The sequence below is a fragment of the Triticum aestivum genome, chromosome 3A (assembly GCF_018294505.1).
Source record: "Triticum aestivum cultivar Chinese Spring chromosome 3A, IWGSC CS RefSeq v2.1, whole genome shotgun sequence".
NCBI classification, from domain to species: domain Eukaryota; kingdom Viridiplantae; phylum Streptophyta; class Magnoliopsida; order Poales; family Poaceae; genus Triticum; species Triticum aestivum.
In genome coordinates this window covers 7,969,684-7,983,170 of record NC_057800.1, presented here as the reverse complement: position 1 = coordinate 7,983,170, position 13,487 = coordinate 7,969,684, and the positions used below count along the sequence as shown (strand labels likewise).

The window sequence follows — 13,487 nt, the reverse complement described above, 5'->3', positions numbered from 1 at the left end:
CCTACGCCCCGCTCACCCCGCTGTACAGCCGCGACCCCCCCCCCCCCCCCCCCCCCCGCAGCCGCCGCCGCCGCCGGAAACCCTAGCGCGGGAACTTGGTTGGATGAACTTGTGGGCATGATTTTGAACTTGTGGGCATGAACTTTTATTCATCAACTTGTTTGTGTCAAATTTCATATGTTCATTTTTTTTTCCAAAATATCATATATGCAAAATGCCCGGCGAGTCGCGCGCGCTGTATTTTTGCACTCTGCTGGAGCGGCGCGCGCGCGCTGCATTATAGCGCGGCTGCTGGAGCCAGCGCAGGCGGGCGCGCAAAACCAGCCGCAATGCGTGCGGTAAACAGGTTTTTTGCGCGCGGCGCTTAGCGCGGCTGTTGGAGATGCTCTTAGTGTCATGTATATGACACTAGTCTAAGTTACTATTTTTATAGTGCAAAGTAACACGGTAGTAGTATCATAAATGACTTAATTTATTAGCTTGTAGACTCATCCTTTTTTGGGAAGCGCCATGTTATTCTAAACACGCTTTTACTCATTAACTACATGTCACATAAGCAAAAAAAAATTGGAGTGCGTTATGTTACTATCTAAGTTACCGCCACTATGACTAGCCTAGGACTAGCCACAATGGAGAGTAACATACACTAGTAACATATACAAATGCCTAGACTATGTTACTACCTTCATAGTGGGTAGTAACATAAGTGTGGTGTCTTGCAAAGCTTCATTTATTAGGTTATAATCTCATATTATGTTGGGACATGTGATGTTATAGTAACCAGCTAAGGGTCTGTTTAGTTGGTGACTAGTGTGGCCAAGCCAAAGTGTGGCTAGCCACACAAATATGGCAAGCCACACAAGTGTGGCTAAGAAATTGGACGTCAAACTTTGGCAAAAGTTGGCAAAAAAATGTCTCTATGACAAATGGGCCATATAGGTAATAAAGTGTGGCAAGCCAAAGTGTGGCAAAAACCAAACACATGCCAACTAAACTATGGCTGCCAAATTTTGGCTTAGCAAACTGTGGCTGGGAACCAAACAACCCTAGATTACTCAAACTACCTCTCTCTTCATTAACTCATTGCCACATAAGTAAATTTGCTGAGTTGGACTTGATGTTGATGTTATTGTCGAAGTTATTCCCACTGTGAGTAGTCTAAACATGTCTAACAAAGATTTTTTTAACAATTATTGCATAGATAGAATAATAAGCTACTCCAGTCCTTTCGTAGTATACAAGTCTCCCCGCACCCCTAGCAAATAAAAAATGCTACCATTGTGGATGCCTGCTCTCTCTTCCCCCGACTCTTTTCCCCAACCGCATCCCATTGTCTCTCCAAGTCGCGCGCGCGCACACATACAGCACTGATCTAGCTAGGCCACCAAAAAATCTCCACCAGCCAAGCCGCCGCTTGCTGCTGCTGCTCCAAAGTCTCTCTTCTCGTCATCTCCATTTCTCGACTGATCACGGCAGGCCAGCAGCGGGGACCGGGGAGGCATCCAAGGCGGGGCTTGGCTATCATATCTGGCGGGCGCTCTGCTGCGGCGACGCCGGCTAGCGACTCCGACGGCGGCTCCGCCGCGGCGAGCGACTTCAACGGCGCTAGCTTCGTCCATCGCTTCATCAACTCCACCAGTTGACGTCCATTCCCAAAATGATAGGAGGAGAGGTGATTCAAGCAGTGACCTTCGCCAACTCTGTGCTTAGCAAGGTGGCTGATCTGATCACGAGAGAGAAGTCCGTGAAAGGTGCAGTCAAAAGAGGCCTCAATGACATCAAGCTGGATATGAAACTGGTGATCGCCGAAATCGACTCGAATGAGAAGAACCACCAAGGGGCGACACATGAGAGCAAGGTTGTGCTACTGAAGGAGTTGGCTTATGATATCGAGGACTTCATAGATCGTACGTGGGTTCCGGGTGCATCTGGCCCTCTCCGTTCGGTAATTGGCCTGGACCCTCGACCTGAAATAGTGCAAAAAATCGAGCATTTCAAGGGCAGTATCCAGAAAGTACGGACCTGGCAACCTGATGCCGGATCCAGCAATGGCGAAGACAGTGCTGCAACACGGTCGTCCTGTCCTTCAGCCACACCTCCTAATCCTTATAGACAAGATCTAGATCATGAGGATACCTTCAGGAGCATCTGCAGACACAGATGTGAGCTGGGAATGTTGCTGTCAGCAGCCGAAGGGCAAGAGCTGAAGGTGATCTCGATTGTCGGTTGCCGTGGCGTGGGGAAGACTAGTCTAGCAAGAGCAGTCTACGCCGACTGTCGCGACAAATACGATTGCGTTGCTTGGGTGATTGCATCCGAGTACCCCAATCTGGAGGACCTTCTGGCGAAGCTCCTCAAGGAGGCACAAAGGACGGCTAAGCCTACATCTACAGCTGCACAAGGGAGCATCTCCGATACTGAGCAAACAAGCCTTCGAAATTTCTTGAGTGACAAAAGGTATCTCTCTCTCTCTCTCTCTCTCTCTCTCTCTCTCTCTCTCTCTCTCTTTCTCTCTCTCAAAAGTATAGACTTGGTCCCTCAAGATTTTTTGGTAGACATTTGGTCCTTCAAGTCTTAAAACCAGATAAGTTTCGTCCAAAACCAGATTTTGACCGGGTTTGACCATGTTGACCCGGGTTGATCGATGAACAGTAAATTCGAAAAGTTCTAACAAAATATGAAATTTTGTGGCAACCAAGATGCTTTGGTGCTCTAGGTGTTTGTGTGCTGTTTCGACGTTCTAGGAGCTCGTGGTAAAAAAACAAACAACAAATTTTGGCTCACAAAAAAAGTAAAAAATTGTTTTTGTTTTGCTAGAGCTCCTCGGATATTATTAGACCACAAATATTTACATGCACCTAGCGCACCCAAGCATCTTGGTTGTCACAAATTTTCAGATGTTTTTGAATTTATTTGCTAAATTTTTGTAATTTATTGTTCAACGGTCAAACGTGGTCAAAACTAGTCAAACCCGGTCAACGTGCTCAAAATCTGGTTTTGGACCAAACTTATCCGGTTTGGAGACTTGAAGGACCAAATGTTTACCAAAAATTCTTGAGGGACCAAGTCTATACTTTTGGGGAACTTGAGGGACATATACATATATAAATATATATATATATATATATATATATATATATATATATATATATATATATCTTAAGTTTTTGGATTGAAATTTACTTTTCAACTCAATGAACTTAAACTTCAACAGAAAGTTTTCCAGCTTGAAACATGACATTTCGGAAATTTGCAAATTGAAAAATATATTAAATATAAAAGGATATGTCAGACCTTTCACCATGGTGGCTACAGAATAGAGAAATATGCTAGAATTTCTCTAATGAATATGAAAGAATAGAGTTCACTTGCGGTTGCTAAACTATGCCTGAAGTCTTGTCCCGATCTCTAAACTCTCGAGTTAACAATCTGGATACCCCAATATATATTTAAGTGATTTACCTAGGGTTCATAACCTTCCACCTAGCCTCCTCGAACAGAAATATATGACATGTTAGCTGCGAACCGCTCAAATACATCGGAGACCTATATCTGTAAACTTAAATTTGAGGAACTAGGATGAGACTTTCGAAATAGTTTGGGACCATGGGTGCATTCTAGTAAAAGAGAAAAATCTAGCCTAAGATCCGCTTCACATAATCCCGGAAGACATCCTGCTTTTAGTCCCTCCCCCTCTGCATCACATAGATATGTCCTTTAAATCATGTAGCCCAATTGCTCCCTCCCGTAACACACATAACACTGCCTCAGCTTCCTTAAGTAGCATCGCACCTTATGCAACATTTGTTGGAAAGTAATCTCTGAACAGAATATTGCTATCTCCAAACTATACATGTATCTAATTCTCTCTCACATAAAAAACTAAAGTTGTTTTCTCTATAAATTTCTGTCCCTTAATCCCATCTATTAAGCTGCATGAAGTTACTAATTCAATCCCAAAGTTTAAGCTAACAGAGAAAGATGGACAATTCACTTATACTTCAATACTCTCTCTCACGTGTAGGCTCCATCAGGTTTTGAAGTGAAAATAGGAGTAGGCTACAATTGTTTTCTTTTATTCGAATCTGAGCTCGAGGCCTCTACCTATGATATCATATTAAGTTGCATGAATTGGCCAGTTCAACCCAAAAGTTTAACGACAACATATCATATTTGTTGGAAGCCAATCTCGAAAATTTGAAGAAATATCAGTGTCAGCGATACGAGGAATAGGGTCCACTGCCGAACTTGATGCTGCGTCACCAAAGAGTCGGGACAGTCTGAGCTTTCATGGGTGCCCTAAATATAATAAATAAAAAATTCCCGAGCTCGTGTTAGACCCCAAGCACACTAATTAATAGACAATACAAAAGAAGAGTTGGTTGACTTACGATGTCGTGGGCCTCTTGTACCGCTAGCGGGCGGTTAGGATCTCGTAGCCCGAGTTCGTCTTTGTATACACCTCCTTTTTCTCGCTCATGGGCATGCGCTTGGAGGCGTCCGACCTCTGCTCCTTTGGGTCCCTAAGTGGCGGAGCTTAGGAGCTCCCTTGCCTAGAGCCGTTGCCTAAAGCTAGGCTGTCACCATTGCTTGTCGGCTACACGGCGGTGATGGCCACGAGGTAGGAGGGGAAGGGTTCCATGTCGCCTTGCCCTTCGGATCTAAGTGGTCCTCACAGATGGAGTGGGTTCCCGAAGTCATTGCAGTGGGCCCTCGTGGGCATCGCAGGCTCCCGGGTTGTCACCGCACCCGTCGCCCTAGCCCTGTCCGTCGATATAATCCCCCTGGAATCGAACTCATGAGGGTCGACGGATCACGTTGCATTGTGGATTCTTGCAGAGCACAAGACCTGGGCTGGGCAGCGGCTCGCTTGGGCTGAGGTTCCTCGCTAGGCCGACGTGCGTCCGGCTGATGTCTACGTCGCTGGTTCAGGCCGGGTGCCCCCTCTCCTGCAGCAGTGCCAGCCATCGTCGCCGTCAGACCAGCGTGACTGTGCGAGCACTAGCCGCACCTGGTTGATGCCTTCCAGCAGCAGCTCCCACTGCAGTCCAGCTTTTCGCCTACGCTGGCCCGGAAGGGAGCAGTAGTTACTTGTGTAGGTCAATGATGATGTAGCACCACTGGTTGTGCCAGTCGTCCCACTTGCTCTTCGTGTCCTGCGGGATGTACTCATCCCCAAGCTTGTCCTTTAGGAGGATAGTTGCAGCTCGTGGTGGCCTCGATCTGGTCTAAGCCCTTTCTCTTCCCTGCAAACCGCAACACAAAGAAATAGTGAAACAACGCCACTGACAGCATCGCTCTCGCGGAGTTCGGGGAGAGATGGACCAGATAGATCTGGTACACCGTCAGCACCAGTATCGCTGCTATGAAGCTTCTGAAGATTATCGTCTCCTCCGGCCTTGGCTCCAACGGATATGTTGCCGACCTTGCCATCGCCACTCCTTCCTGGCCCTCAGGGACCAGCATCTTCCGCATTCTTGTCTATGCCCTCTTCGTTGAGGGGGCAAGACATCACGAGGTTTGCTTTGCCGGCTGAGGTGGATGAGGGAAGAGCGTTGCCCTGCGTAGCTGGCATCTCTTCATGGCGGTAGTATGGCATGCAAAGCTGGAAGAAAGAAAGTGAAGGGACTCAAGTTGGAAGAGAAGGCAAAAAGGCGTAGGGAGAAATCAAGTCTAAGGGAATGGCTCGTGAAGAACCGAGGTTGAGGGCAACGGTTCTTGGTGGTAGAGTGCGCCTCCGCACGACGCACATAAGTCAGAGTGGTTTCCTCAAAGTGCGTGTGTAGTGGGCCGACATCTTCAAAGCACGTTCCCCTACTACACGCAGAAGTCGGAGCGGTTCCCTTGAACCACACACAGAGTGAGTCGGCGTCGGCGTTGGCCCATTAAAAGTAAGCCTCATCCCTAGTTTCATCCCCTTCAGGATCTTCACCTGATGACAGGGTCGGGGGCTACTGTCAGCGATACGGGGAACATGACCCCCTAAACTGCCGACATGGAACAAACTTGACACTACGTCACCAAGGATATGGCGAGTCAAGGGCATGTGCACGTGCGCTTGCCCTGAGCACTGTGGCTGTCCGGCTTGACAAGGGGAGACTCGCATCAACCCGGGGGGTTGTCCTCCGAGCACTCGAAGGAACGTGGCTCCCACTCGGGGAGCCAAGTGTTGTTCTTATGCACATGAAGGATAAAAGGGCCAAGGGTACACAAATCTCTCGGGGCTCCAGCTCCACACCAGAGCCAGCTCCCCAATCTCCGCGCCGTAATCTCGAAGGTCTATTTAATGAGGGTCTTTGGGCATACCTACTCCATGTCTGCTACAAATGATGATGCCGGAATCCTGGGTAGGTTCGATTCCCTAGTTGACAGGCTTTGTCAGCTATCTGTAGTCTTGGGACCCACCTACGGAAACCTCCGGCTACAACGACAATCCTCCAACTACCGGCATGGGTCGCCCATGGAGGACACGTGAGCAACAGTACCACCCCGCTTTTTACAATACGGCCATTGTAGTGCTCTGAGTCTATAACGGGAGAATGGGGGCCATAAAAAAGGTTTGGGTCTTTGAATTTCTAGTAGACTCGGTCTCTCGTTGTAATCTTCCATACAATCATTCATACACAAAGAGCGGGATATATAGGGTATTACACCTAGAAGGTGGCCCGAACCTGGGTAAACGCATCGTCTTACCTCCTGTTTGTGACTTCATGTAGCTTTTGAATGATTAGCCGCCGATCGAATTCCAAGGGGATCCACCTGGATCACCATTGCCGATGCTTGTTCTCTGACAATCAGTTTCTTAAAAACTATATCATGTATTCTCTCCCATGAATCAGTAAAGTTTTAGAAACAAGAGAATGGCTTATATTTTCGTAATATTTTATTATAACCATATATATTATTATTTTATGAGATTTAAATAATATATTTAATAGTAGACATTAGAATTGGGTAACTCTGTTTGCACTTTTATTCAGAACCAAATTTGGTAGTAAAATGACATATACTGAAGTATGGCCACGCAATTGTGCAAGATATATATTTGGCTACTTTAATTAAAATAAAATATGAAAAATATATTTTGATGTGCAATTCAAAGTTTTCTTCCGCTGGTATGATGATGATTATACGTTTCTGCAAGCATGGTATACTGGAGTATGAGGACTGTCAGCTGATTAGTCTTTTTCTTCCGCTGGTATGATGATGATTATACGTTTCTGCAAGCATGGTTTCTCCTGGGTTGGGGGGTGGTGTTTTTAAGTAAACATCTATATTTCTGCAAATGATACTATGATGCACAAATGGATGTGTGGTTTGTGTTAAGTTTTTAATTTCCTATTAAATCTACCATGACTATTTCATATATGAGGATTTTAATTGTCCTTAGAAAGGTACCAAGTTTGATACCTAGATATTAAAATTAATTTAGCACTATCTAGATTCTAGAGGTACCAATTTTGGTTCCCTTTATGCTGAAAGTAATGGTGCCTCCAGGTATGTTTCCAAGGCTGATAAAAAAAATGCTTTTCATAATTTTCATAAATATATATATACACATACAGGTTTTTCCTGATTTAATAAAGAAAATGGTTGTTTCTAAGAGTAATGTTTACATTGTGCTTGGTGAACCAGGTACTTTGTTGTTATTGACGATGTGGACCGTCTAGAAGTGTGTCAGGCTATAAAACGTGAATTCCCTAAAGATGGCCACAGTAGCAGAATAATTGTGACCACAAGCATGCACTCTATTGCGGCTGAATGCAGCTCGGGCAGTCATGTGTATACAATGCAATGTTTGGACAAAGATGAGTCAGAAGAAGTATTCTGGGGATCCGTTGGTCAAGAGAATCAGACGCCAGCCCTACGGCGGGCTTCAGAAGGCATCATCAAGAAATGTGGGGGCTTACCTCTCGCGCTGATCAGCGTAGCCAATTATTTGCGTCGGCGAGGCCAAACCGAGAATCACGTGGCAGGAGGACTCACAACAGAGCACTGCAAAAGTACTGCCTGCACGCTCGGAGACAAGATACTAAAAGGTCATGATGAGTTCTTGGAAATCAATAGAGCTCTTCTCCAGTGCTACAACAACCTTCCAGACCATGACCACCAGAGCTGCTTGCTTTATGCCAGCGTGTTCCCCAGAGGCCGCCCAATTAACAGCAAAGTTCTGCTTAGAAGATGGATGAGTGAAGAGTTTGCTGCACATGGCACCGTCAGTAATGAAGAAAGTGTCAAAAGTTGTTTAGAGGCCTTCATTGAGCGGTGTATCGTTGAACCAGTAGAGATAAAAAATGCTAGGGTAGCCAGGTGCAAGGTTCACAGCATAATGCTCGAGTTCATCATCCACAAGGCCGTCTCAAAGAAATTTGTTGCTCTGGTTGACAAGGATGAGCTTGTGTCCAACAATGGTACTATCACCAATGTTCGTGTCCGCCGACTCTCTGTTCAGGATAGCACCAAGGAAGGAGTTGATGATGCTGTGTGTTCTGCGAGGGGTATTGACTTATCTGTTGTGAGGTCACTAACAATCTTCGGAAGCCCTCTTCTTGACCTCAAAGACTGCGAGTTACTGCGAGTTCTGGATCTTGAAGGTTGCAAAGGGGTAAACAATGATACTGTTCTCAAAGCCATATGCAAGCAGCGGTTTCTCAAGTATCTCAGCCTGAGGGGCACTGATGTTGACCATCTTCACCAAAAAATAAAGCACCTAGTGCATTTGGAAACACTGGATATTCGAGACACATTGGTGGAAGTCGTGCCCATTGAGGTCATCAGGCTACCACTGTTAGCTCACCTGTTTGGCCGGTTTGAGCTACCCCATGGAATCAAAGAAGAAATATCAAAGCAAAGCAAATTGCAGACTCTGGCTGGAGTCGTGGTTACCGAGGCAGACAAAAGTTTTGAAAACATTATACTTCATGCCCGAAAACTGAGGAAGGTTAAGATCTGTCAAGCAACATCATATTCCTCCAACAGCCGCAATAGATGGATGAATCCGCGTAGCAATTCGCCGCTTAAGGAGCGCTTCACCGGTAGCAAAGCTCTCCAGATTCTATCAATTGATTCAAGTGACTTGGCTAAAGAGTTCATAAGCTTCCTACAGGCTCCCTGTGCAATTACATCTATCAAACTACGGGGGCAGCTGGACAGATTACCTGCTACTCCTGCCTTAAGGGAGCTGTGCGATCTAAATAGGCTGCTACTTATCTCAACTGGTTTGAGCATTGAAGACTTATCTGCACTGCAAAGTTTACCTTGCTTGGAATATCTCAAGCTAGCAGAAGATGGGCATGGGTTTCGGGGCAGGAGCTTCGTTGTGAAGAGTGGTGGATTCCCAAGCCTGAGGCGACTGTGCTTCGAAGCCCCAAGGCTCCCACAAGTGAAAATCGAACAAGGATCCATGAAGTCTCTCACCATACTTGACCTACTTTGCCCAGATCCAGTTATTCCAGAGCCTCGTTTGGGAAGACCTTGGTGTTTCCTTCAGCTAGAGACCAGGCTTGGCGTGGAAGGTGTATCGTATCTTGAGAATCTCAAGGAGGTGATCCTCCACCACTCTATGCGGGAGTCAGAAGTGCAAGCTTGGAAAGAGGAAGCCATTAGGCACAACAAGAAGCCATCTGTGAAGAGGCAACCACAACCAACCATCCATGCGGCATAACCATGAATACGTACGTGTTTGTCACCTTAATTTAATTACCTGTCTTTTTAATCTCGTTTGTTCAGTTCAAAGTCACCTTTGCCTGTCACCTGTCAACCATGAGGCAAGGTGACTCGATGTCACCTTTCCTTTTTGATCTTGCGGTGGATAATCTATCTATCATGTTTGATAGTGTTTGAAGGGGGTCTGGTCTGTGGTCTTGCCAAAGATCATAAAGATAATGACGTGTGCATTTTGCAATATGCAGATGACACCATCCTTCTCTTCCAAGATAATTTGGAACAGGCCAAGAATGTTAAAAGAATTCTAGGTCTCTTTGAAATCATGTCGGGCCTGAAAATTAACTTTCATAAGAGTGAAGTGATATGTGTAGGTTTGGAGGAAAATAGAATTAAACTTTTCGAGGACATTCTCACTTGCAAAAGAGGGAACCTTCCGTTTAGATGTCTTGGAATTGCAGTGGATGAACACAGACTGAAAAACAGTGACTGGAATCCTTCTATAAATAAAACAGAGAGGAGAATGGGGGGTTGGTTAGGGAGGTTTCTCAATATGGCGGGGAGAATGACCCTGATTAATTCCTCCTTGACTAGCCTGGTCCTCTTCATGCTTTCATTTTATGGGCTACCAAAAGGAGTAAAAAAGAGGTTGGACTGACCCAGAGCTAACTTTTTATGGAGTGGAGAGGAAAGCAAGCATAAATATCACTTGGTTGCTTGGGAGAAAGTATGTAGACGAAAAGATCTGGGTGGTTTAGGGATTTTAGACAGGTTAGTAAAAAAACAAGGTGACTCGCATTTTTGGCAGGGGCTGCTGAAATGCAAAAACTTGTTCCTAACTTGCTGCAGATTTAAGATAGGTGATGGGAAGAAAACTAGATTTTGGGAAGACGTGTGGATTGGGAAACAAAAATTGTCGTATGCTTTTTCTAATTTGTACAATGTCTCACTCAATCAAAACATTACTGTCTGTGAAGTTATCTCTTCCAACTTGGCCATTCTTCAATTTAGAAGACCGCTGGTGGGGGAAAGAGCAGCTCAATGGCTAGAGCTGGTGGAAATTTGTAGGCAAGTCAAGTAAAACAATAATAATGATAAGTTGCATCGGATACCTGACGTATCAGGGGCGTTTAGAGTGAAATCCTTTTATTCTGTTTTACAAGTTGGGGAAAAATGTCCCAACAGCTTCCTATGGAAAGTTAGGGCCAGTTCTTTTCGGCGATTCTCCCAGAATCGCCCTCCTCCTCAGCTTCTCCCAGAATCGCCACTCCATATTTTTTTTACAATCCTATCTAGTTAAGGTCTAATTAGATAGGATTGTAAAAAACATATGAAGTAGTGATTCTGGGAGAAGCTAGGGAGGGGGGCGATTCTGGTAGAATCGCCCAAAAGAACTGGCCCTTAAAATCCCTCCGAAAATCAAAACATTTATCTGGTTAGTTATGAAAAAAGTATACTGACTAGAGATGTTTTGTTATATAGAGAAGGAAAATGTGAAGAGAAATGACTTTTTTGTAATGGAAAAGAATCAATCAACCATTTGTTCTTCCAATGTCTGCTTGCCAGATACACGTGGAATGTGGTCAGTCATTGCACTGGGTTCCGATGTGACTTCGGTGATATGGACACATGCCTACATGGTTGGCTTGGGGGGGTTTGGGTCAGAGAATAAGAAAAAAAGTCTTTGTAGGGGTGGCAGCTCTAATATGGAGTATTTGGAAAGCTAGCAATCTAGCGTGTTTTCAACACATTTGGCCTGCTGATCCTAGTGTAATAATGTTCAGAATGTCACATTGGATTAATGAATGGAGTTTTTTGCAGGTGAGGGAGGATGCAAAAGTGGAGTTACAACAGGGCGCAAGGTTGCTGGATCGAGTCAGCAGTGATGTTTTCCAGTCAAGACAGGGTGGGCGAGCTGGGTGCCTAGGCTGAAGAATTGCTGAGATGAGAAATGGAAAATCTATGTAATCACAGGGAGGAAAAAGTGGCGGGTTTTTATGTTTCAGGATAGTTTGCGAGTGTGAAACCTGGATTTTACTCATGTAATAACGTTGACTGGGGGAAGAGGGGGTACTATGTCAAATGGTACATAGAGCCGGAGGGGGTTATGCGTTCTCGTAGTGCGCATAGTAGTGATTGAAAGGGAAAGGGTTGTGTTTTGGTTGTATCAAATACTGCATGGTTTCGTTAATGAAATCGGGGGAAAGATCCCTTTCTTTAAAAAAAAGTTCAAAGTCACCTGTAAAAATGTTGAACTTAACCCTCTCGCCTGTGTTTTTTTTTTTTTGAGGGCAAGCATTAACCTTTATTAAGCAACGACTTGGGCTAAATCGCCCATTACAGCGTCAGTTACAAGAGTTGGAACATCATCATCGGATACAAGCACTCCCCCAGAGGGGAGAGATAAGCCTAGTTTGGCTAACTGGTGAGCCGGCATATTGGCCTCACGTCTACAGTGGAGCACAACACAAGAGCTGTCGCCTGTGTTTTCAGTTAGCTGTTTAGTTGTAGTTTCCTTCAGTTAGCTATTTCTTCAGTTAAGAATAAGCAGGTCCGTGCCGTGAGCTTGTTCAGGCATGGATCAAGTTAGCTTTCTGTTAGTTGTTAGCGGCCACAACTGTAACCGTGGGATGGCACGATGTAGCGCAGGGATGGCCGCCTCGTTGAGGCTAGCTGTTACCTCTGCCGGCAGTGTATGGATTTATTTGATGCAGTCGACAGCACAACTAAACCTATAGCCATGCAATTCTATTATCAAATATCTCAAACGAGCACTAAGGAAGTTGACACAAGCAACAGCAACAAGAATTGTGGTATAATACGCTCACTATGACAGATTTGAGCAATGAAACCAAACAGGTAAGCAAGAGACCACGCGAAACACTTGGTTAAGCGTCAAAAACAGCCAATTCAGAAGTAAGCCAATGGTGAAATACGATAGTCTGCAGTCGAATTAGCACTACCTAGGTTAAACATGTCACCTGGAGGTGGCATCTTTCTCCCCTGCTTGCAACAGCGATCTAGCACGCAGAGCGCCTCCTCGGGCTCGGCGACTCTCCGCAAATACATCGAGTCCCCGCCGCCTCCATCGCCGCCAGAGCTAGGGTTTGCTCGGCACATGTCCTATCTTACTAGGCTATGGGCTGCCATTCTGCAATGAAACCTTGCCAATTCATTGACCTTTGGTAGCGTCGCTTTCCTTCCAACAGAAAAATGAGCCCATAACTTCGAACTGAAAAAAGCGCGGCCCATCCATACTTTTGCCTAGTATATGCACAGATATCGTCCAACGACTCCAATCTTCATTTCTCAAAAAAAAAACCCGACTCCAATCTTCTTTTTGAAGATCAGTACAGACGCAAGCGTTCATACATACGCGCATACACTCACTCCTATAAACACACACACGCACACTCTACCTCTACGAGCATCTTTGAGAGATTGAGCCGCCATGTCATCTTGAAATTTACGAAGTCACCGTAGGCGTCTCGTCGTCGACGAGAACGTCTCCTCCCACTGAAAGCGCATCGTCGAAAATACTAAAATAAATTCAGAAATAATGCAAGCACCAGGAAACCCTGGTGGACTGGGGATACCACGGTCCCTCTAACCATCCAACCACAGGTTGGTTCGCAACGACTCCAATCTTCAGCTACCACGAGTCTACAACTAATCCGCTTAACAAAGAAAAGAAAAAAAATCGACGCAATGCACCGTACGAACCAGGAAGTGATACAAAAATGCACTCCAACAAAGACATGCACGTTCATAGGCTTACCTTGCACACTTTTAAATCCCAATTGCCCCATTCTATATGCCCATGA

General features: G+C 45.3%; 1 protein-coding gene across 1 annotated transcript; it reads left to right on the top strand.

Moving 5' to 3' along the window:
• The first annotated feature begins 1,269 nt into the window (after window positions 1–1,269).
• Window positions 1,270–11,860, top strand: LOC123059773 (disease resistance protein RGA4). The gene is made up of 3 exons (XM_044482256.1): window positions 1,270–2,457; window positions 7,636–9,674; window positions 11,485–11,860. Exons 1-2 carry the CDS (start codon window positions 1,658–1,660, stop codon window positions 9,662–9,664), a joined length of 2,829 nt encoding a protein of 942 aa, XP_044338191.1. The 5' UTR covers window positions 1,270–1,657; the 3' UTR covers window positions 9,665–9,674; window positions 11,485–11,860.
• Window positions 11,861–13,487: the final 1,627 nt, after the last annotated feature.

Bases quoted from the DNA above. Each gene is read 5' to 3' on its own strand.
- LOC123059773 (XM_044482256.1), top strand. From the start codon at position 1,658: ATGATAGGAGGAGAGGTGATTCAAGCAGTGACCTTCGCCAACTCTGTG. The intron at 2,458-7,635 runs GTATCTCTCTCT...TTGGTGAACCAG, and splicing joins AATTTCTTGAGTGACAAAAG to GTACTTTGTTGTTATTGACG.